Raw genomic sequence first — 25,030 nt, forward strand, 5'->3', positions numbered from 1 at the left:
ATAAAATACACACACTTAAAACACACGTAAAATCATAGACAAAACAGTATTCCTTAATTGACAACACAGGCTTCTTAAACATAAACCATCTCACCAGATTGCCATGATACCAAATTATTCTCTTTACTCAGCTAATTCCAGAGCTTTTCAACTTTGAAAACAACACTATCTACAAGAGGGAACACACATCTGCCTCATCTGTCAACACATCTTAACTGAGCCAATAACAAACTCTGAGCTCACAGCTGAGGTGGCAGATAGGTCAGTCGACTGTGTATGTATGCATCATTCTGAGCAGAGGGAATGAGTGTCTATTCACAGCATGGATCTGCTATCCAGGTCTATGCCCCCCCCACCCCCCTGGGAAACCGAAGGCACAGCAGGCAACCTGAAACCCCATGATGTCATCCTCAGAGAGCACGGGCTACCGGCAGTCAGTGAGAAAGTGTACAAAACCCAAAGTCAACATCACACAATTACTGGGGTTAATTGTATTTACAGTTGAGCAGCTGTGGTGGATTACGGTGCTTGCTGATAAAATATGGTGCATGATGCAGAGGCAAAGAGTCCTCGCTGGGGAGGTTTGTGAGAGGAAAGTTGAACTGACAAGGATTCTACATTTGACTAAAACTTCCACACTTTTCCCTTTCCGTTTCTGTTTTGAGTGATGAAGTAGAACAATGATCCACGTGCTGTGTAGGGCTGAGAGTCTGCAGGTTTTAATTCCAACCTACAATAAGGTTTGGCTTGTGTTGTGTTGTCAGAAACTCAGCTTTAAATCACAGAGGAGGAACTGATCAGTAAGAACACAATGCTCTAGGGTAGTGTTTCACAAACTTTTACAGTCCCCAACCCTTTCAGATCATCAACCTCCATCTACGTAACCCCCACCCCCGCAATCTTATATGAATTTTCTTTTTTGCACACCCCCTACGTCACTTCGTAAATCCCTGGGGGTACACATACCCCAGTTTGGAAACCAATGCTCTAGTGTTGGGGTTGCACGTGACCTGCAGACAAGATGGCTGCGTAGCGCAGTTGCTCTTGCCCTCTTCCCCCAACTTTTACTTATTATCCATCCACCTCGCATTGTTAACTTAACAACTTTTTGCCCCGAGTCTCCATAAGCCCCTTGTACACGATGGCTGAAGGTTTGAGAAGCAAAACAGGGTTTGACCCTCTGAAAGACGACGAAAAGCTTGAGTCTTTTAAGCTAGCTGTATCATCCATGCTAGCTGCCGCGATGAAAGAGCAGCAAACCTTTATTGAGAAACAGTTTGTGAAGTTTGAAGAACAGCTGGACAACATAAAAACAGAGGTAACGACGAACTCAAATGAAATTAAGAAGCTGAAAACGGACCACAAAGGGCTCTCCACTCAGCTGGCTAAATCCGAGCAGTCTTTCCAAACAACATGCTGCAAACTCGAAGCAAACATCACAGAGCTAGAAGACAGGTCCTGGAGGGATAATATTCACATTATCAACCTGCCAGAAAAGGTTGAAAACCGCGACGCAGCGTACTTTGTTTCATCTTCGCTCACTAAATGGTTCCCTGCTCTCAACGGTGAGAAGATGGAGGTGATGCGGGCTCATTGTATTGGTCCAGAGCGCAACACCGGATCCCGCACCCTGATCTGCAAGATGCTACGTTACACAGACCGGGACCGCATCTTAAAGGCAGCCAGAGGCTCTCGGATAGAGGTCAGCGGCAAAGCGATCCGCTTCGCCACGGACTACAGTAACGACACCATCAAACGGTGCCGCTCATTTTCCCAAGCGATGGAGACAGCGAGGAAACTAGGTTTCATTCCATTCCTGATTTACTCGGCTAAACTGAAGCTGTCCCGCGGGTCAGAAGTGCACCTATTTGAGACCCAGGCAGAGGCTGAGGACTTCCTCGGCGCTCAGACCCGGCTGGCGGACTAACGAAGGAATCTGATGTCTGGTATTCAATCTACTAACACGGGATCTCTAGATAAGTGAACTATTATTCCGCACAGCCATAACACACCTCAGGGCATAACTTAAGGTAACTGTAACTCTATATGTTACCTGACAAAATGAGGGATGCTTGTTTATTAGAATACTTGCTTTACGTGATTAAACTTCCAAGAGGCTCTGATATGGATGAATATTTACAGTTATGTAGTTGAGTTTCATATCTTTTTTTTTTTTTTGGTAAATCTCAAAAACTCATTTTGTACTGTGGCCAATCTCTACTGTTTTTGTTTTTATGACACTTGACTGGTTATACAGAATAATGTACCGGGGGTGGGCTTTTGTAATGGTGTGATAGCCGGCTTTCTCAGTTCAGGTGCCCAAATAGTGGGTGTTTTGTATGTGGCTATTGCCACCTTGTTATAGGTTTATAATGTTAAATGCAAGTTCGTATTTTTCTCCCTTTTTTTTTTTTGGCGACATGGGGTTGAATATTTGGATCTCCACATTTCTGACTATAATGTATATGCAGGAACACAAAACTTTGCCCAGCCTTGTCTGTAATAATGACTATGCTACACATAGCTAGCTGGAATATAAATGGCCTAAATGCCCCCATTAAGCGCTCAATGTGTCTTGATTGGCTTAAAAGACACAGGACAGACGTGGCCTTCATTCAAGAGTCACATTTTAAACACTAATAAACAACGCTTGTCGAACCGTTATTACTACACTTCAGCTGCGGCTACTTTCGATTCTAAAAGCCGCGGTGCTCTGGTGGTGTTAAGGTGTAGCCTGTCCTTAACAATAATTGTAAGCTATGGAAGTGAGGATGGTCGAATTGCTTACGTTAAAACCAATATATATATGGGCAAAAAATTGCATTTCTATGTGTATATGCCACAAATCATTTTAGCCCGGAGTTCTTTGGCACAATTAGCAAGACTTTATGTGACCTGCAGGACTTTTCAGTTATTATTGGCGCTGACATGAACGCTGTCCTCGACCCCTTACTCGATAGATCTAGTGCACCTTACAACATATTCCTCCTTCGACAGTTGCCTTCCAAGGTTTAATTGATGATTTCAGTCTCACAGATCTATTTAGAGCTATAAACCCTTCTTCAAGACAATATAGTTTTTATTCGTACAGACACAAAACCTATTCAAGGATAGATCAGTTACTGGCTTCTGCAATTTTATACTCTGAAATTCACTCAGCTGTAATTTATCCTAACTCTTTATCTGACCATTGTGTTATCGCATCACAGCTCACACTTGCCAAGACTCCAACTAAGGCCACAAGATGGCGATTTAACACCACATTACTTAAAAACAATGATTATTGTGACCATTTCAGAAATTCTTTTAAAACTTTTATCTCAGAGAATGCTAGCTCAGTAGAGGACCCTCGAGTCTTATGGGGCACAATTAAGGGATTTGTGAGGAATACGATTATTTCCTTCGCTTCTTACCTTAATTGAACAAGGCTGGGTAAAATTTATTCACTTGAAAATGAATTACAAAGGCTAGAACAGGCTCAGCAGAGGGAAGGCGCATCAGAGGACAGTAAAAAGAAAATCGACGCAGTCAGAATGAAGTTGAACAACATTTTGAGATTACGAGCTGAATTTCAAATTCATAGGACCAGAAGGAACTATTATTTTAATGGCTCGAGGCCAAGTCACTTGCTCTCTCTTAATCTGCAAAAATGTGAAAAATATTCCAACATTACAGCAATCAGCTCAGACCAAAAACTGCTCAAGAAATCAATACTGCTTTCCAAAATGTTTATGCAGACCTATACAAATCTGAAATATCATTGGATAAAACTAAATGTGACACCTTTTTACAAGATTTAGAGCTTCCTACGCTTACGCCACAAGATGCACAGCGCCTTGGTGAACCAATCACTCTGACTGAGTTGAGAGGTGCGATAGCTGGAAAAGGCAAGTCTCTGGGATGGGATGGAATTCCCCCAGAGTTTTATCTCACCTTTTGGGAAGAGCTGGGACAATACTTTTTAGCCATGGTTCGTAAAGCTGTTGAAGTTGGTGCCTTTTTTAATGACATGAATGCTGCCTTGATAGCTGTATTGCCCAAACCCAATAAGGACACCACTAAATGTGGGAACTATAGACCATTATCTATCTTCAATGCAGAGATAAAAATCTTTGCCCGTATACTGGCCTTGTGATTAGACCCCCACATAACTACGCTAATTAAGAGTGACCAGACGGGCTTTGTGAAATCACGACTTGCTTCTGACAATGTACGGTGTCTGCTTCATGTAATTCATGCTGCCAAGGATATTCCCTCTCCATGTGCAATATTGAGCCTTGACGCAGAAAAAGCCTTTGACAGGCTAGAATGGGATTACCTGTGGATGGTTTGACAGCGCTTTAAATTGGGTTAAACTTTTATTAATTTAACTAACTACTATACAATAACCCATCTGCAATGAAACACGAATGGCATCATATCAAACAAGTTTAATTTATCATGCTCGTGCCAACAGGGATGCCCATTAAGCCCTTTTCTTTTTATTTTGTCATTAGAGCCCCTCGCACAGAAAATTCGTCAACACCCGTTTATTTCCCCCATAACTTTTAACAACATCACACACTCCATATCGCTGTATGCTGATGATATATTATTATTTTTTGATAGAGCAGCCATGTCATTACCGCATATTTTGGATACTTTTCACGAATTTAGCTCTCTATCTGGTTATAAAATCAATTGGACCAAATCGGCACTTCTCCCTCTAAACTTGAAGTTGAACCTGAGCTCATTACCTCAGCACATCCCAGTGGTCAAACAATTTAAATATTTGGGGGTGGACATTTTTCCTTCATTAGCCAATATTGCCAATAAGAATTTTCAGGGCATCTATAATAAAGTTGAGGCGGATCTTAGTAGATGGTCTCACTTGCCAAAATCATTACAAGCTCGTGTATCAATTGTTAAAATGGATATTTTACCACGCATAAATTTCTTTTCCTCAATGTTGCCCTTACCACCCCCAAAAATTATTTGTCTTACCAATTGCCTGGAACATCTTTATTTCTGTACTTTCAACTACAGTCATCTATGAAAGCATATGGAGTACCATGGAGTTCTCCTCTAACTACCCACCCTTTGCACTCCATTCTGTACAATAGAGGCCGAAAAAGAGGTTTGGTCTCCTGAATATATTCACTTATCCGGGATGCCTCTTATAAAACCCTCCCCATCTTACATGTATGGTCTAGCGATCTGGAACACTACATTGGAGATGATTCATTGGACTGGGAAAAGATTTGGTCCTCGATTGTCTTTGCTTCTAAAAACCTGGACCATCAACAGATCCATTTCAATTATATCCACAGGACTTACCTCACTCCTAGGAGAAACTTTCTCATGAATCATTTAACATCTCCAGTCTGCACCCTGTGCATCGGCTCATACATGCATATGTATTGGGAATGCAAGGACGTGAGGCTTTTTTGGGGTGAGGCCTGTGCTACTTTATCTAATGTACTGGATGTCACTGTACCATGTTCTCCCACTGTGCTACTCTTGAATGATACCTCCCCACTAAAGTTGACATGTGGGAAAAGACGTACGCTCTTAACAGGCATCACTGCTGCCAAGAAGTTGCTGGCTTTACGCTGGAAACCTCCACATACAATCACTAAGTCCCAATGGATTAACACATACATTGACATAGTTGATATGGAGCTATCAGTGGCAAGAATGCTGGAGCTGATACTATTCTAGCGTGGCAAACAATGGCAAATAAGATTAAGGAATTACTTTAATTACTACCTGTAAGTGCACTTTTCTTTTTTTTTTTTTTTTTTGTTACATTGTCTCTCATGTCCTGTAAGAGTTTTTACAGAGATCCAGGGTGGTTGGGGTGGGGGATGGGGGGTTGCCTCTAGATCTCTTTTTTTTTCTTCTTCTTCTTCCTCTTTTTGATTGTAATGTGCCTGCACTGTTGTCTGAATGCTGTACGTGTTTACATTTAAAATAATAAAAACTTGTTCACAAAAAAAAAAAAATCATAAGAAAATGTTGATATCCTTAATTTATATAATCATATTTATATAATACTTTTATGTCTACTGTTTTATGTTGTTAAAGTTAAAAGTACAGAGGATTGGACTTGGAGGTGGTGGAAATTGTCTGCTCCATTAGAAAAGACATACCGAGTTGGCCCAACACACTTTTGTAATTATATATATATATATATATATATATATCTTGGGTATGTGCACGGCCAATACAAAGCTTTGCAGAAACTTATGCCATATTGCAGAAAAGTTTACATTTATTAGATGCTTTTTAAAACAAATCAGATGATCACATTGATATGTATAATGTATAAGTCTGTATTCAGAAAAAGAAAGAAAAAAACTCAATGCTTCTTTTTTCAATACATTTACAGAATTGGCCTATTTGTATTCCTTTTCCAGTCAGTTATTACATTATGTAACTGAGCTATATTTAGTATAATTGAGAATATTATTAAGGTGAAAAAGTCAATGGAAAATACAGGTAAAAGCATTCAAAGACGTAGTGATAAATGGCATTTAATAAGGAAACAACGTGATCTGATGGGAAGAATTGGCAGCCAGACTACCAGCATTTTGTGTGTGTCTGTAGAGAGAGAGAGAGAGAGAGAGCGAGAGAGAGAGAGAGAGCGAGAGAGAGAGGGTCAGACATGTCACCACATGCTATCCATGATGGATGTCCATTTCCTCCCACTCTACAGGTTCTTATAGAGGACTTCTGTTCCTTTTCAGCTTTATCTTAGAGCTGGTGTGCAGGGCTGATACAAGCCCCATTTCCCTGTAAGACCCACCCAACACAGAGGTATGAACCCTGGATCCTTAAAACATCTAAGACTCTATATTCCTATCCGGTCCATGGGTATTACCCCACAGGTATCATTTTAACTAAAAGTCTAAAGGTGAAATAGTGAACTATAGAGCAGCCATAGCAGTCCTGACAGGAAAACCTAAAATGAGCTTTGAAATGTAACCATGTGAGACTGCATTCTCTCTTAACATATGGTTATCATTAATGCCAGGATGCGGCAAGAGAAACATTTTGGATACAGACTACTTTCTAAATTGTTTTAGGCTGACTGAGAACTAACTTAAGTGTCACAAAATGTCAGGATGATCTTCTACAGTATGTTGATCATCTTTTAGCGCATGCCGATCAGCAGTTTTATACTCTTATGATCTGTTGAGCTTTTATCTGAAGTCTCTGTGCGAAAGAATGTCATGGTGAGTAATTATAGACTCATTATGGTTGCCGTTTGTTTACGAGAGTCATCTGTGCTTCTTGGTCCTGAAGTTCAGAGAGAGAAATTGGGTGCAAAATTGCAAATAATGGCACTGAAACCCAGGCAACAAGTTAAAAACCTAGGGGCTATCTTGGATTCTGAACTTAGCTTTGAGCCACGAAAAATATAACAAAAACAGCCTTTTATCATTTAAAGAACATTGCCAGAGTGCATCCATTTTTCACACGAGCCAACAGAGACATTGATGCATGCTTTTATTACCTGTAGGATCGACCATTGTAATGCCTTACTTTCTGGTCTTCCTAAGAAAAATGTTGCTCAACTACAATTATTACAAAACTCAGCTCCACGGGTGCTGATGAGGACCAGAAAGAGAGCACAAATAACACCTATTTTAAAGTCTCTGCACTGGCTACCTGTGCACTTCAGAATTGATTTGAAGGTCCTTTTATTGGTTTATAAAGCTTTTAATGGCCTTAGCCCTATTTATTTATCAGATTTGCTTTTATCTTATGAACCAGTGGTCTTTTATTAGTTCCAAAAGTTCAAACGACAACTCATGGTGAGGCATCCTTTTATTACTATGCTCCAAGTCTATGGAACAGCCTGCCTGAAGACCTGAGGGTTGCAGAGAGTGTTGATGTTTTTAATGGCAAACTTAAAACCTACCTTTTTAGTCAGGCCTTTTGATGAACAACTTATGGTGTATTTTTCTTTTATTTATATGTGGTTTGTTTTAATTAGTTTCATAATGTTGTATTAGTTGTTATTATTTTACTTATTTATGTATCTGTATTTTATGGATTGTTTTTAACAATCTACAGTTTATGTAATTATTAGCCACTGTAAGTATCTTTTGGTTTTAAGTGTCTTGCCTCTGGTGTTTCCTCACTTATAATGGTTTTCCTCAGCTCGGTTCCTGTTTTTAATTAATTCATTTTTGTCGATTTAGGGGTAGGTCGGTAGGTGGGTAAATGGGGCTGGGGGGAAGGGATATTGTGTTATGTGTGTTTCTGTGTGTGTGTGTGGGGGGGGGGGGGGGGTATGAAGCACTTTGTGCTACATTGACATGTATGAAAAGTGCTATATAAATAAAGTCTGATTGATTGATTGATTGATTGATTGATTGATTGATTGATTGTCATGTTTTCCTTTTCACACAGTGCATTAACCCTACACCCCCACCGGACAGCCCTGTGATCAAAGCCTGCCAAATTCCTTGGTGATGATTCCCCTTTTGGGTCCAGTGTCAGAATCAGAGACTGGACATGGGAGGCCGCATACTCAGTCAAACAAGCCACATAACATTAATTAGCCATGCCAGATCTATTGCAAAGGCACACATGCATCCTTGTGCATGCAGACATGGACCAAGACGAGGCACAGAGACAGCTGTCCTGTCACCCTGTGTCTAATACAGACAGACAGTGGGTGAAGAAACGATTGGACGCAGTGAGACATCCAGTCAACTCACGGGGGGTTGAGAACATCAGGATGATGATGAACTCCGTTTGTACTGGGTCCACAGTATTAACTTGTGTCTGTGGACAAGAGAATTACGGCCTGCTTGGGTTTCTGCAGTAACATATGAACTGAAACAATAGATCCAGAGCAGTTCAAGAACTGTATCTTCAAAGTCTTCCCTAAAAGTCTAATTTATGATTTTAAAGACAGACTGTGGTTGAATTTTCATCCACACCAATAAATTAAATTATAACATGATTAGGAAATATTTACAGTTTGAATAACACACATATTCACTTTCTTGCTGAGGAGTAGTTGAGAGGATCAACATCACTTTTCATGTCTCTACTCTAAAATCTAAATATGAAGCTAGAGCCTAGCTAGAGCTTAGCATAAAGACTGGACGCAGAGGGAAACAGCTAGCCTGGCTCTGTCCAGGCAACCACCGGAGTCCAGAAATCACTTGCAGTGCAGTTTAATTATAATGTTTGCACAAAGAAAACTATGAGGGTATACTAACCCCACAATATGATTGTGACAGAAATATCGTATTGGGTATTGTGGAGGGGGACCTCAGCCATAGTTGCTCTGTAGCATGGAAACAGGATTATCAATCAAACGGTCATACAAGCAACCCTTGTAAATAAACTTGTTTCTATTAATGAAGAGTCAAATGAGGCTGAAAATATACAGGTTGTCACAAAAGAGAGGCAGAAAACAGAAAAATACCAATAAAACAAACTTCATAACCCCCTTAGAGGTTTTGACCACCAGGTTGAGAGCCACTAAAGAAAATGAACAACATTATTGTAACACACACACACACACACACACACACACACACACACACACACACACACACACACACACACCAGACATGTTTACACAGACGAAGTAAGATCTCAGAGCAGAAACCCTGGGGGCTTTGTCTTAGCCAGAGGATCCCCCAACCCCCAAGTCTTTCTATCCCTGGATCCCTCCTTGTCCTTCTGAACCTTGGTGAAGGTTCAATTTAGGGACTAAACTCCAGTTTGGCCCCTCAGGACTGTCTTGTCTCCCTCTGCTCTGTTTTGCTTGGTTTAGGCCAATTTACTGCTTGCAGTTATACTGTTACCAGTAAACTGTCAAGCCACCATGAGAATATTCCCACAACACACACATAGATGGTTTTCAGGATCCGTAGCTTACACCAACACCAAAACCTAATAAAACAACACTGAGGAGGACCTATGTGAACGCTGCCAACGGGCCATATTGACAAGTGACGAATATTAGCTTTACTCAGTTGTTGAGATTGGTTTGATGTGATGCCTCGTCATCAGTCAGTCTTAAACGCCTTGAGGGAATCCCAACCAAACCTGACTCAAGAAGCTGTAGTCGGGTCTGGGAACACAGCCGCCACCGGCCCGTCCACACATAGAAAGTGGCCAAAAAAACTCTGCCTCCTCTCTGTCCGAGCCTGTCAGCGAGACTGAAGGCCTCCTGTCTGTGATTGATGACCAGGGGTTCTGCATATATCTGAAGCTGCCGACACGTGTTGGCTCTGTTGGCTGGGAGTCGTCTCTGTTCTATTTAGTTTACATTATTCTTATTATTTCTCTGACCAACCCAGCTGTTGAGTGCATGCATGTGTGTGCATGTGCACATGTGCGCACGCAGGGAGGTTTTTTTTCCATGCCCTTAGTTGTTCAGGTATGTGTAATGAAATCTTGAGTTCTGTTTTGAAAACTCTCAGAGTTCCAGTCATTTTCACTCAAGGTTTTTCTCTCAGCTCCCTTCTTCTCACCCATGTGTACTCCCATAGAACAGTCCACCCAAGGTTACTTACTTAATTTGTAGCACTTTCAAGAAGTAAAATAAACAGGTTTAAAAAGGTGGGGAACACCCACCACTTTGTGTCCAGAAGCAGAACACTGTGTGTGTCTCTCTGTATGTGTGTAAAAAGCAAGCCTTTTCAGCTCAAACTTGAATCAGGAAACCAATAAAGCCACAACATGTTGGCACTCGAGACAAACGTCGCTTATCTTCCAATTGCTTGCCAGAGAGAGTTGTGTGCTCAAAACCAGTGCAATCGTTAATTAAATTTGATCTTTTCGAGAAGTACAAGAGAACTACTGTTGTGTTATTCAAAGTCGCATTACACAGGTGGAGAAAAGGAGGAGCAGCTGTTCACTAACACAAATGCGAACACGATCAGGCAAACACACACACCTCGTAAAATTTTAGGGAGTGAACACAAACTCTAAAAGAAAGACACGCTTGTGATAAAAGGCTGTTTAAAAAAAACTAACTACTATTGTTGTAAGTCACATGCACATATTTTTCAAACAAGTATCACTTGCAGGCTAGTATCTCAATTTAACAGCCACTTGTTTAGCCTTTTTTTCTCAAATTGAAATGACTGACAGTGAATACTCATCACCCTCTATGCCATTTCCGCATATGATGATGTGATTGATGTGTGTTGACAAGAAGAGGAAGGAGCTGAAGCAGCACTAAGTGAGACAGACAGAGATGAGCTAAACCAGGTATGAATGCTCCAGCCTTTGTCCCTTATGCAAATATGATACTTGTCCAATCCTGATTAAATATCAATACTGATTAAATGGACAGACGTCAACATGTCCATCTATCTGGAATCTAATTCACTACAACTATGGGCTTTAAACAACCATATTACTGAATACACTGGAAATATTTCTTAAGAAATCCAATAAATAACCTGAATTATACATTGTGATTATTGTGTTATACTGTATGCTCTTTTAACGCTTCTGGGCAGGAGCTGATAATCAATGTGGTTGCCAATTTTGAAGGAATTGAATATATGCAGCTGACCCCCAGTTTCTTTTTTAAAGATTATTTTTGGCATTTTAGGCCTTCATTTTTTGACGGGACAGCTTTAGACATGAAAGGGGAGAGAGAGGAGGAATGACATTTAGCAAAGGGCCGCAGGTCAGAACCAAACCTGCTACCGCTGCGTTGAGGACTGAGCCTCTGTATATGGAAGCACGCTCTACCAGGTGAGCTTGTTCAAGACCATTTAACAGCATTTTCATTGACTGGTCTCACTCTCATGTGCGCACACACTCGTATACACAGTCGTTCAAACAGCACGGATAAAGCAAATGTTCCATATTATACATTTCCAATGCTCTGTAGACAGATGTGGTTGACTGCTTTAGGCTGCGGGAATGAAACAGACTAAGCCTTCCTCAAACATACATGTAGCAAAAAGGCCAAAGCAAATATGAGATTCAACGAGAGGATTCTATAGACCAAGAGCCTGAACCCTGAAACAGTCTTCTGATCCTTAAATCCTAATGCACTTGTATGAGGCCATTCATGTGTGACTGCAGCTCAACGTGTCCACCTACGTAGAGGTAATTAACAGCTGTGTCTGCTCTTGAACACCTGCAATAACAATCCAGGCTGTAGCAGGTTAGCTAGCTGCTACTCTCTCTCTTTTTCTTTTTATTGTAATCCGATCCAGCCTCTCCTCTGGGTAAAGCTCTCAGAGCCACCGAAGAGGCCAGACTTGGATAGACAAGGAGAGAGAACGGCCTCCTCTCAGACTGTACAGAAACCGTAACTAAAGATGAAGGAAGAATGAGTGATCGGTGTGGCTAACTTGTTTTTCCTCCTGAAAGTTGATTTGAAAAGCAGAAAAATGCTCCACATGTCTGAATCAAATCTTTGTTTGAACTGTAATGTTACATACCTATTTGTAGATTTGCAAATCAACATGACCGTATAAATGAGAATGTTTTCATGAGTCAAATATGAAATAATACAGTGCTACAGTACAGACCAAGCCTTGAAAAGCATTACATCAAGCAGCTGAAAGTGCTGTTTTCCCATACAGTCAATTGAGGCCATTAAGGAAGTCTGTATCTGTATCAGGCACACTGCTACCAAGGTGGGCCATATAAGGCTGAATGCCAGTTACTGTAGCAGTATTTATAGCTAGAAAAAAAAGGGTTTAACCATCTTTGATATTTTCAAAGTAACACAAGACACCTATTAGAGCTCCAAAGAGGACAAAGTATCTCAGGCCAAACTGCAGGAGAACTGTTCAAAAATAAACATTAAAAATGTCACTGGGGAAAGTCTGGAAAATCATGACAACTCGTGCCAAAACCCTAAACTGGTCCAACAAAGAACAACAGTTGTCCTAAGTTGAAAGTACCCACCAGGGGCAAATATGGGTTGACAAGTACTACAAATTGACATGCAAGCTACAGAAACATGACTCACCTTTTGTTTGCAATAGTAATTTAGTTAATCCAATGTTAAAGTCCTTTTCATGAAGCATTGACATGAATTTGTCACCTGTCACCTGTTTTGGCTGGCGCCCTAATCCTGTGAGCAATGCCAAAACCCGACAGGGATTGGAATGTGATGTAGTATTGTGTGTGTGTGTGTGAGAGAGAGTGTGTTTGTGTGTGTGTGTGTGTGTGTGTGTGTGTGTGGTGGGGCTTGTTTCTAGATAAAGCTGTGCGCCATTGTGAGCCAAACATGACAATAGAAGCTGAAATACACTCAAATGAACAAATGATTTCTCATAAACACTGTGAAGACAGCTGACGTAACATTGTTTTTAATACTCCACACACTCCATCCTGTCCTGCTGTTCCAGGATGTGCCGGAGTCTTTGATTAAGGGATTAGCGTTGCATTGATAAGTGATGGCACCCAGAGGGCAGACTCACCTGATGTGATCTATGCAAACCCGACTTGTTCTGAATCGTCACTGCAGCATCCTCCTCATCTGCCTTTATTCTCCGGTTGAAAATGCAAAGCTCTGATGTCAGCACATCTCCCTGCATACGGCCTCACATGTACAACTCTAAATGCCCTCTGCCCTCTCCCGAATCTATGGGGGAAAAGAAATGCACATATGAAACCTATTTCGCGATCTGTCATCAGAAACACAGGGCTGAGCAACAGGAAAAACAAGAACGAGACAGAAATTGACTTCATCTGTTTCTCCATCTCCGTTTCTCAGTCTGAGTGGCACTCGCTGTCACTTGCTATTTAGCGGACAAGCATGAGGTTCAATTGCAGAATCAGATCAGTGCCGAATAGGGTCTACAGTATGGTAGAGCAGGCGTGCAAGAATTCAGAACAAAGCTTTTTCAGATCAAACTGTTGAAAGATCAAACTGTCGAGGGAGATCACGTTGATATGTTTTGAGTGTGGTGCACAGAAACCTCTTCTTTATGGAGATGTGAGAAATTATGAACTTTAAGCAAGTGTCACAAAACATACTCCGGTAACCTTGAGCCAATATTGTATCAGCGAAAGAACACACTGAGTCACAGCTGGGTATGGTGCTGAACTAACAGAGCGATGAGTGTTGAATCTCAGACTTTCCCTTTCAGCTGAAACAGGTGATTTGTACTGGGATTCTCGGTGGTCTTGTTGACCTGTCTTTTCTTAATAAACCACAAAGTTAGGGCATAATGATGGGCTGATATCCTGCCTGTAACCTGCTTGTCAGTTATGCGTATACCTGAGAATGAGACTGTGTACACCATTATATTTTGTGAACTTAGTTCTTAAAACAAAAACATAATCAATGACCTTCAAATACAGTAATAATATTTGCATAATATTATTTGTTTTCTGTCTCTATCTTCGTTTTTCCCCATGTATGCGCACACAGACACTGACTCACACACAGATGTCTTTTATTTGCCAGGATCCTGCCGCAGATGGTGATCCAGTGTGAACTTTAACACACAGATTCTTGACATTCTTTAAGGGTGTGAGTTACTCTCCAACTCAAACCTCGGCCCTCTTTACTTTCCTGCCAGCAGGTCACTGTCACAAAAGGAGTCAGAGCAAGCCTCTACTGACATATAAACAGGCTGCTATTGTCCTCTCTTAGGTACAGTAACTCTATTTTTCACAGCCCTGCATGGGTTCGGCTCCTGTCTGTACACCCAACGTCCCTACGTTGGAGCTGTGTCAGCATATTCCGCTGTTTACGATAGGTCCTGTAGTGGCAAGTTCATTGCTTAATGTAAAAGGAATGCTAATTAAACGATGCAATCCCCTGGATCCCCTGCAGCACGCAGCCTGTTTACTGTTGAAATCCAGGGGCAAAAAACATACAGGTTATCTGTGAGTCAGAAATGAACAATGATTTATTTGTGCTGCAATGCACTTAATGCATATACTCAAAATGTCCTAATATTTCTATTTGACTAGGGATGCAACGATTATAGATTTTGTTGGTACAATTAGTCTGAAAAATAAACACGGTTTCACAATTATCACGATTATTATGCATTAATTAATTTCACTGATAGTTTATAATTAATATATATATATATAATACTAGATTTTAATGTGTTATGTATTGCTGCCTTTTTAAAACAGAAATAACACTAACAGTTTTGAAAATGATTATATGATCAATCATCAACCTTTTTATTTAAATTCATCTGAAAAGATTAGAGACTAGAGGTGAATCAGTCACACCACAAACAAAGGCCAAGATGGCAACAACAGTGCTGTCCTTCTTAAGAAGAAGTTGGCCCTTTTTGGGCTAGAAACGGCCCTGCTAGCTGGTGCGTCTAAAAGTTGGAGGAGCTGCTAGACAAGACGCACCTGTCACAGGTAGATGCGCAGCATGTTGCCAAGGAATAAATGCGATGAAAACATCTCTTTGCAGCCTTATGTCCCACAGGGGATGAAGAGGAGTAAGTAAGTAACATTAAGTGGTAACGTCAATGACATGTTTGAGCTGTTGCGGAGTTTTGACTCGAACAAACGTAACACTATCGTCAGCTCGCTCACTGTAAATGCAAACGTCGGCTTCTGACTCATTAACGTTAGCTGTTAACTGTAACGTTACCGTTAACATATTAAGTGCTCATATTATGCTTTTTGGCTTTTCCCCTTTCCTTTATATAGTGTTATATACATTATCTTTTTGTGCACGTTATAGGTTTACAAAGTGAAAAAGCCCAAAGTCCACCCCAAAGGGATTTACAGTCTTCCAGAGAAAACACTGTTCACAAACTGCTCCAAACAGCTCTATTGTAGTCCGGCCTTTACTTCCGTGACGAACGTGAGTCACTTTGTAACAAGTTATAATGCACCTACAGCCTTGTGGTGCATTCAAAGTTGTTGTTAAATGCCCTTTTCCCATTTGGTGGTTGTTTTTCTCATTCAACAGCAATTTACTAGTGAAATAAGTTATTGTTATAGTTATTACATTATTATTAAATCATTTAATTTTGACCATATGGCCTAACAATAAAAAAGCCGTTCTTTAATGTTGCCAACTGTTGTTTAGTACCCTTCTTTTTTTTCCTTTTTTTTAACTTTCTTAAAAAGTATCGGTTAAGGCACCGGGCAAAAATGATGTATGCAATTAATTAGATTAATTTTTTTAATATTTGACAGCCCTATTAACAACCTAACAAACACTTAACAACAACAATGTTAACGAACAATAAAGTCGTTAGCAAGCTTACCAACTTGGGTTGAATTCCCCGTTGCAGCTGCAGCTGACCTGTGGTCAGGGGCTGGCTCTGCTCTGTGTTTTCCTGGTGTTTGCTAACTTTATGTAACGTTAAAAAATTGCAGCAGTAAGTTATCCCACTACGGAGAGCCACTGTCACTCTGACAGTTAATACTCGCGGTGACCGGACGGACCGGCGTCTGATGTGCCGTGTGTGCGCAAACTCGAACATTTACGTTGTCAAGGAGGTTTAATAAGAACTGCACACACTGCTACACATAACTTGCAGTCAGTTAACACTCAGTGTAGCGGAGCCTTTAGAATTAATTAACCGTGATGTTTTAAAGCGCGGTTAATAGTGAAATCGGTTAACCGCTGCATCCCTATATTTGACAACAGAAAAATGTCCAAATATGTCACACAAATGAGTAAACAATTGCTTTATTATTAGTTTTGTAAGAATAAAATCCTTTGTTGGACACTGTTAGATAAAAATGTTTCATCTTTGATACACGTGACCAGGCATTCACAAGCCCTGCACCGCTATGGTAAATTACGCAGGTGAAATCAAATCTTCTGAGAGTTTCTAAAATGTACTACATTCTATCAGATGTTGATCTCATTCATATCCGGCACTCCAGTCGGTAGACGGAGTCTGTGTCTGGCCTGCTACTTTAGTGGAGAAAACAGGATTTTATTATAGTCAGTAGGGTTTATTTTACATAGCCATCCACATGCTCAGCAGAAAGTCAATTAGCTTGCCACTTTGGAGGCAAATTGCTGCCGAGACGGCATTATAATCAGAAAACACACTAACAAACACACACAAGATCAGCCCTGCCAAATACTACCTCTACTGCAGGAGAATCAACACTCAGTCTATCTCGATCAATACAGCTTTTAGCTTTGGATTTCACTTTCTTCACAATATCATTGGGTTCGAACATCAAGTGAAAGCACTCTAAATTACATTTGAGAGTTTATATTGAACATTTATCAATATGTCTCAGTTTTACAATAAAGACATTGCAGAAAAAGCATGTGCTATGTCATTCAATTTATAGGAATTGTTGTAGAGTTGGAAAACAACAGATATAGAGTGCCTGATAGAGAGCTCGACTCACCATCCACACATAGGTCATCAGAAAGCATCCTGTCACTGTACCCAGCTACCGCTCCAGCACTTGTCTTGCTCTGGAAGAAAAAAAAAAAAGTAGAGTTATTAGAAGGAGCTCATATGTCTGCCATCTCTAACTGAAAGGACTGAGACTAAATTTCAAGCTCAGGTCACTTCCCCACTTTGACTTTCACCCAATCATGCAAAGTACCCCTTATCCTCTACTGTTCATCGGTCTTCAATCATCCCCCACTCATCCTGTACCTCTTTCTCTTTTTTTTGCCTCTCTCTCTCTCTCTCTAATAACAGGATGTCGGCTTTCTCTCACATGGTTGATGACCTTCCAGGCAAAGAGCAGAGCAGCTTGCAGCTTGAAGTAATTCCTGTTGCCTGTATTTGACTCTCTTCAGTGATTATAGATGAAACAGTGAGCTGGGCATCTGTACTCAGCTGTAGTCGCTGATTTAATTGTCAAAGACCCGGTTGAGCCTACAGGTAAGAAGATTATTCCTAAATGGAACAAGATCAGCTGCATTATGCATGTACTTCCTAGCTGATGGGAGCTAGAGGAGGTAATACTCTCTCAGTGATCAGTTTATCTCCAAGTTGAAAATTCAAACTCGGGTAAAGAACTTGGGCCACAAAGTGATTACCCAGACTACCTTTTCTCAAGAGGACAAGGCTGTCTGGAACAAATGCAAGCACAGGCCTGAATCACAGGCAGCATTGGTGTTGACAGTGTTGTTGTTACAAAGAAAATAAGGCTGTGTGACTGCATCTTTCCCTTGGCATGTATGGGTGTGAGACACAGGACAGTGTTAGTGTGTGGGAAGAACAGCCAACCACTGGCAGAAATCAGTGAATGAATGACAGATGGAAAAGCCATACCTGTGGAAAGCCTTGATATGAGATGGTCCTCTGTCTGTGTGTGTGTGTGTGTGTGTGTGTGTGTGTGTGTGTGTGTGAGAGTAAATTTGCTGGCAGCTGGTAAAGATATTGAACAAAGTCTGCCTGGGACTGAATCTCTGACAGTTTGTCTTTCTTGATATACTGTAGCTCCAGCATTTGATCTGTCTGACAGTCACTGTGCTCATATTACATGACAGACTGCTTAAAGCTGGAGTGTGAGGTGATAAACTCGAAATTTCAGTGTTACTTTTCTTCTGCTTTCAGACAGAAATATGCAAACCTTAGCACTCCTCGATGTCTAACATCTTTCAAACTTTTTGGAAAACACCCTTCCCCCATACTTGGTCATTACCTGTCCAGTCCTACAATACTGCTCCCATTGAGCTTGTTAATATGCACCAAATATCTCTGGTCTGATTGGCTGGACTCATTTCCTGTAATTATAAGGGAGGAAACTGGGGTGAAGGGTTACAGCTTACTAAGTTTAGCCCTATGGACAAATCCAGACTCAGGCAAGTATCCACCTAAGATCATGAGTGTTTGTTCATGTGTTTATGTGCATCAGAAAGTGTGTGTGTGTGTGTGTGTGTGTGTATATCTGTTTGTAGGTGCATGAGGCTGCACGTATGCTCACATGGGGCAGCAGTTTCTAAGAGGAGCTGGTGTCCTCCTGCAAAAGATGTAATGTCATATTTGTGATGTATTAAAAATACATAGTTTGTTCTAATTTCTGGTTTAAGGGCAGGGTATGCAATATACTTAAACATCCTGTAATCCAATAAATAATCTAGTCATTCATAGACTATCTTTTCCTTCCTTTCATGACTTTCTGCAGCCATATTTCCATCAAGCCTACATATTTTGGAAATGTGTCATGACTCATTATCCTTCATTTTCTCATTTGTGGTGGTTTCAATCAACCTTGCATAGAAGTCCATTAAGAAGCCCACAAGTGCACACACAGAAAGTGCTGTTCAGTTTAAGATTTTAATTTCTGCAATACTATTAGCCAACATTATACTACATACAGTACAGAGCTCTGTGAGGACCCCATTTCACAGACCTGACTTCATGCTGCATGTTGGTACAATTCACACACATACACACATTCTGTGTTAGCCATCAGTGCCAGAAAGTCCAACAAGCTGAAACACTTGAGTCTGTGGTAGACCACAAAGCCTTGCCATGCACCCTCACTTGACATGCCATCCCCATCGTGTAAGCCTAATGACAGGCATTACTCCTGCCAGGGGCAGAGCCAGGGCAAGGACTGGGTGGAGGTTTGATCGCTCTCTGTGTTTAATATTACCCCAAAACACTCACTCAGCTCTGCTTCAATGAGCTGCTCTGTCCTGTAGAGAGTCAGAGGGTGGTTGGTGTATTCAAAGACAACACCACAGACCTGAATAAGGTGCAGCAGGTTTTGCACAGCGCTCCAAGACGCTGTTGTGAACATCAGGAGCTCAGTGATTTCACAGACTTCAGCTCTGGTTCACTGACGCTCGATGATCAACTGCAGAGCACAGAGAGGTTTTGCCATGCATTCAACAGTCAAATACTGCCATTGACACCATGCAACTATACACTGACTGGTGATGGAGTCTTTAGCTCGCTGCCAGACATTAACGCACACAGTGGGGTTTTCCTGCACTCTATGTGTTGAAACTCCCTCTACATTGGTGAGCACAATCTGAATCCCTAATTGATAAATGAGCACAAGAATCATAAAGCTTGAGGTTTAAAGTTCCATCTTGACTTCGGAAGCAGAATTTGCAAAAACAATCTCACTACAATGTCCATTTAGTAGCTTTCAATCACATCAATTGATCTTTAATAGCAGATGGAGTGTAGGCCCAGTTTGGTTTGGAATGACAATTCATAGGAGTGTGAATATTCACTGGTCTCACAATTCAATTTGATTATCCTGTCAACGATTCAAATCGATATCACAATGCGTCACCTCCTCAATATTATTATATAGTGCTACACATGGTTTTCATCAAAGAATTCAAGCAGTCATACATATATATATATATATATATATATATATATATATATATATATATATATATATATATATATATATATATATATATATATATATATAAACGCCCCTTTTTATTTTATCTAGTCTTAAAAAAGATCCTTCCTGAATGTAACAGAGTCCAAACACAGCAGACAACATTCAAAAGGCAGAAACAAAAAAAAGCACCCAGCGGAAAATCAACAACTAACATCAGTAGGCAATAACTGGTTAATGTCTATCACTGCATCGATGCAGAATTGGCTACGTCCGCATCGCGATGCATCGATGCAATGATTAATTTCAACACCGCTAACAATTCAACTTTTAAATTAACATGGAAAATGGAAATCTGAACATCAACATCTCCAGGGAAACAGGGCAAACTGTTACTGGTGATAAAAATGATGTGATATAATCGAAAGTTTCAGAACAGCTACTGCATGGACCTTGAGGTGGGACTATTTTATCAGCCATATTATAGATGTTGAAGTCATAACCAGGGGTTTTAAAACTCATACATATTTTGTATTTGAACTGGACAGACCTTCTTTACTTTAACTATTTTCAGCTCAATAAATCAATGACGCCTATCAACTCAACTGCATCTCATCTTAACGGAGTTCAGAAGCGATATTCTCCCTCTGGTCAGACGATAAGATGTACTGAGAGGCGATCATTATGGCACCAAACTGATAAGCATCACCATCATCATCATCATCATCATCATCATCACAGACTCCACCAATAACAGTGTCGGAGGTCCCGCTGATCGCCCTCAGCTGCTGCCAGCATCAAACTCAGCGCAGACAGCAACATAAGCACTTCGGTTGAATTCTAATGAACAGCAGCACGGAAAACAAATTACGGAGCCCTCTGGTTTCAGTGAGAACAGTTTGATAATCCCAACCGCAAATCTAACAGCTGCAGCTCAAACCAGATTATCCTACTGAGGTTGTCTTTTTCTTTTAAGGTAAAGTATGCTTACCGTCTCCTTTTCGGTTCAACAGCAGCTCGACAGGATCCCAGTTTGTCTTGTTTTGAACTCTACCGTGCTCTGTTTTGTTTGCATGTGTGCCCCTCTGTCTTGCGGCAGAGTTTTCCAATTGTACCACGCGTTATTTGGGGCTGGTTAAATCTCGCGTCGTCCTGCGCACAGCTCCCACCTCCGACGTCTTGGAGAAGTGCACGTCAATACACTCAACTCACTTCCTCCAATAACACTCGCATAATAACTCAATTCACTCAACATTGAATATGTGTTTCCTGCTGTCTTTCATTCCTAAACAATGTGACTGTTATAACCAAAACTGAATTGTTATCATAAAACAAAGAATGCACCGTGTGTGTGTGTGTGTGTGTGTGTGTGTGTGTGTGTGTGTGTGTGTGTGTGTGTGTGTGTGTGTGCGCGTGCGTGCGTGCGTGCGTGGTGGGTGTTTCTCCTCTGCCCATGGATATGTGTACTTTTCCCCCTTGACTGCGGGTAAAGCTCATGCTGGTGCTTGTCTGCCTGCCTCTTAAACGTCTCTGCATAATTAACTGTCATAACTACAGATTTATAATACACATACATACCAAGAAATATGCATCAGTTCTTTGCTGCAGTGCTTTCTATGCACTTACACACTTTAAAAGTGCATGTACACAACACAGAAACAAGGTATTTGCAGGAAGAAGAGTTGCTTTTTAATGTTTTAGTCCAGTGTCAGACACAAAGAATAGGTTAAGATAGAGTTTTTTTTTTAAAAAGCTACACATATTGGTAGTCATACTTTGATTGTTGTTTTCAATGCTATGCACTTTTATTTGAAATGAAAGTAGGAAGAGAGCTGCTTATTTGTGCACAGTGTCCAATGAAAACTACAATGCACAAGTTTTTGATAAAGGAAAACTAAGATATATTTGTTTGTGTTAATTGATCATCACAAAAACAACATCACAAAAACATTATCAGTGAGATTTCAACATGACAAAGGTGATAGTTGGTTGGTAGAACACGGTATAAACACTGCCACAGCGGATTGTTCAGATCCTCAATGTTTAAGAAAAACAATTAACAAGAATTTAATTTCTATGCATTTTAATGCCAGCAACTAGTAGAATGAAGTACAGTTTCATGTGGGTATTCACTGAAAGCATGCTTTTACCCCTTAAACTACAGGCATAACAAAATATACACAAACAACACTACTTGATCTATTATGGAGTCGTCTTTATAATGACCAGACGTTATCCTTACATATCATTTTTATGCATTAACAATGAAACTTGACCTGTACAGTGTCTTATTTAGACACTGCTGTATGGTTACACACCACATTACTTAAAAACAATAAAAAAAAAATAAAATATTAAAATTTCCCACTTTTATTCTGAAGGCCAGAAGTCTTTTTGTTGCTAGAACACATGTTGACTGAGCAATCCTTGCTCACAAATAAATAATTTTTCCTCTTAATGTTAAATAATTATAATTTCTAAACCTTTCACTCACTTTACTAATAGCATACCTTTCCACATCAATAACTTGTTCTAATATGTGACCCCTGAGGGGCTCAGTAGGTCATTGCAGTAAACTATCCTATTCTGTGTGAAACAAACAGTGCCCATCAAGAGCTCAACACACCTTCAGCACAAATAAAAAGCTCAGCACAAACATGTGTGTATTAAAAATCCACTTGCACATATATTAAACTGGCAGGGGGCTAACAGTGTATTAAAATGTACTCCTGCATATCCATCTATAAAACTGACATGACATAACAATATAAGAGCAAAAATAAAGCTTATAGTGGATCATCTGACCCGATGTTAGTTATGAAAATAGTTCTGAAAATGAAATATAAATTGATGTAAACTGACACCGTTGCCCTATCCCAATCATATTCATGGGCGGGGGGGGGGGCGGTAGGTCAGATGTTAACAGTGTGGGCATGTTTCTTGCACAAAGGCTTGTCTTTTTTGGAGAAGAACGCCTGACCTTCCAGACTAGTAGAGCAGACCTGCGAAAAGAGAAGTGTTGTTATTCACACAATATTATCAACATTTTCTTATTTTTGACCCTTGTTGTTGCTGTGAGTAAAACAGTCTCTTGGACCTACCGCACACACAAAGCAGGTGTCATGCCAGGTGAATCCTAGAGCTTCCAGGAACTTGTCCCCTGCCTCGATGGGGAAGTCACAGCCGTGGCAGTTGGACCCAAACAGGTTGTAGTAGTCTGAGTGAATAGTACGTTCACAAAATGTGATTCTGTTTGCACACATGGTTTTCTTTACAACATTTATTTTACTGTTGTGGACTTCCTAATGTACCTTTTTCACAGTATGGCTGTCCATCCTCCATGTGAAAGGTGTTGCCCCTGATTGGCTGTTTGCAGGCAACACAGATGAAACAGGACACATGCCAGGTCTGTTTCAGGGCATTCATGACTTCCTGCAGAGCAAATAGAAGAACATATTGTTGAAGTTGTTAACTGTATGGTTTGATTTCTTTGAATACTTTCAAATCCATTTTGAAAGACCTGGAGACAGAATTGTTGGGGTGCCGGTGCTTAAACTGATATTTTGGATGCGTGGCATGTACTGCACTTTGTTTCTTGGGATTATATATATTGTAGTATTGTCTGTTCTTTTGTTTTGTGTCTGTTTAAAATCACATTATTGTTTTTATCTTGTGCTGCTGCCTATCTTGGCCAGGACTCCCATGAAAAAGAGATTTTTAATCTCAGTGGGACCTATACCAAAATAAATATAGGTTAAATTTAAACTAGAATTATCACATTGCAGTTGTATGCCTTCGCAACCAGTCAAGTTGCAGTTTACATCCATGTCTGTCCAGACTCATACAATTAAGACGTAGAAGCAATTTAATAAAATGTATTAAGTGTATTTCTTGGTAAAACATAGATGCTTCACACACATCTCCAACCCAGCAGTACAGAAGATCTATACAATCACCACAGTTTCAAGATTAGTGTCACAAATTCATTAACTGAATAAATGTGAAATATGGTCACAATCTCCCTTTCGGTTCCTGAGTATAACATTAAATAATGAAGAACATAAAAGTGTTTTTGCAGAACATTATGATGTCACAGTGAAGTTGACATTTGACCTTTTGGATACAAAATGTCATCACTTCATTATTTTTATCCTATTAGACATTTGTGGGAAATGTTGTCGTAATTGGTGTGTCAATTCTTGGGTTATGGCGAAAAACGTATTTTGAGGTCACCGTGACATTTGTCCACCAAAATCTAATCTGTTCATCCTTGAGTCCAAGTGGATGTTTGTGCTAAATTTGAAGACGTTCCCTCAAGGCATTCCTCAGATATCTCGTTTAAGAGAATGGGACAGACGTGAGGTCACAGTGACCTTGACCTTTGACCTCCAAAATCGAATCAGTTCACCCTTGAGTCCAAGTGGACCTTTCTGCAAATGTTGAAGAACTTTCCTCCAGGGGGTCGTGGGATATCGCTTTCACAAGATTGGGACGTACAGACGTGCGGACATACAGACAGACAACCCCAAAACATAAAACATTAAAAAAATATATAGTTACATTAAATAACTTAAGGACAGTAAAAAATAGTTTCAGATTCAAAATAGACTTTGAAGATCATATTGTTTCTCATAATTATCTATACTGTGACAACAGATAATGTACATGGGTTGCATCTTTTTTAATGGTTAAATTCAGTTTCAGTTTATAATCACATTCACTACAATGGCTTAAGCAACCAGCCTCTGCCTTATTTCTTTTAGTGATAAATAACAGTGACTGATGTTTATAGTTTTAGTAAAGAAAG

At 40.3% G+C, this 25,030-nt stretch overlaps 2 protein-coding genes across 11 annotated transcripts in view; both read right to left on the bottom strand.

Moving 5' to 3' along the window:
- Window positions 1-21,413, bottom strand: part of bmpr1bb (bone morphogenetic protein receptor, type IBb) — a 62,297-nt gene extending 40,884 nt beyond the window's left edge. The window contains exons 1-4 of one of the 3 annotated variants that reach the window (XM_031277980.2): window positions 21,215-21,413; window positions 17,635-17,783; window positions 17,302-17,371; window positions 13,413-13,576 (exon numbers count right to left, since the gene is read on the bottom strand). The gene's annotated coding sequence lies outside the window, so the exon portion shown is untranslated. The remainder of the gene's footprint in view (window positions 1-13,412; window positions 13,577-17,301; window positions 17,372-17,634; window positions 17,784-21,214) is intronic. The other 2 variants (XM_031277979.2, XM_031277981.2) reach the window with 2 other exon arrangements.
- Window positions 21,414-22,298: 885 nt separating this feature from the next.
- The window catches only part of pdlim5b (PDZ and LIM domain 5b), a 38,528-nt gene continuing 35,796 nt past the window's right edge, over window positions 22,299-25,030 (bottom strand). For 7 of the 8 annotated variants that reach the window (XM_031277974.2, XM_031277973.2, XM_031277971.2 and 4 more), the window contains 3 exons: window positions 23,535-23,655; window positions 23,325-23,440; window positions 22,299-23,225 (listed from right to left, as the gene is read on the bottom strand). In XM_031277974.2, coding sequence (XP_031133834.1) covers window positions 23,136-23,225; window positions 23,325-23,440; window positions 23,535-23,655 — 327 coding nt within the window. In that variant the 3' untranslated portion in view covers window positions 22,299-23,135. The remainder of the gene's footprint in view (window positions 23,226-23,324; window positions 23,441-23,534; window positions 23,656-25,030) is intronic. The other variant, XR_004898570.1, reaches the window with a different exon arrangement.

The sequence above is a fragment of the Sander lucioperca genome, chromosome 1, assembly GCF_008315115.2.
Source record: "Sander lucioperca isolate FBNREF2018 chromosome 1, SLUC_FBN_1.2, whole genome shotgun sequence".
Taxonomy (NCBI): Eukaryota; Metazoa; Chordata; class Actinopteri; order Perciformes; family Percidae; genus Sander; species Sander lucioperca.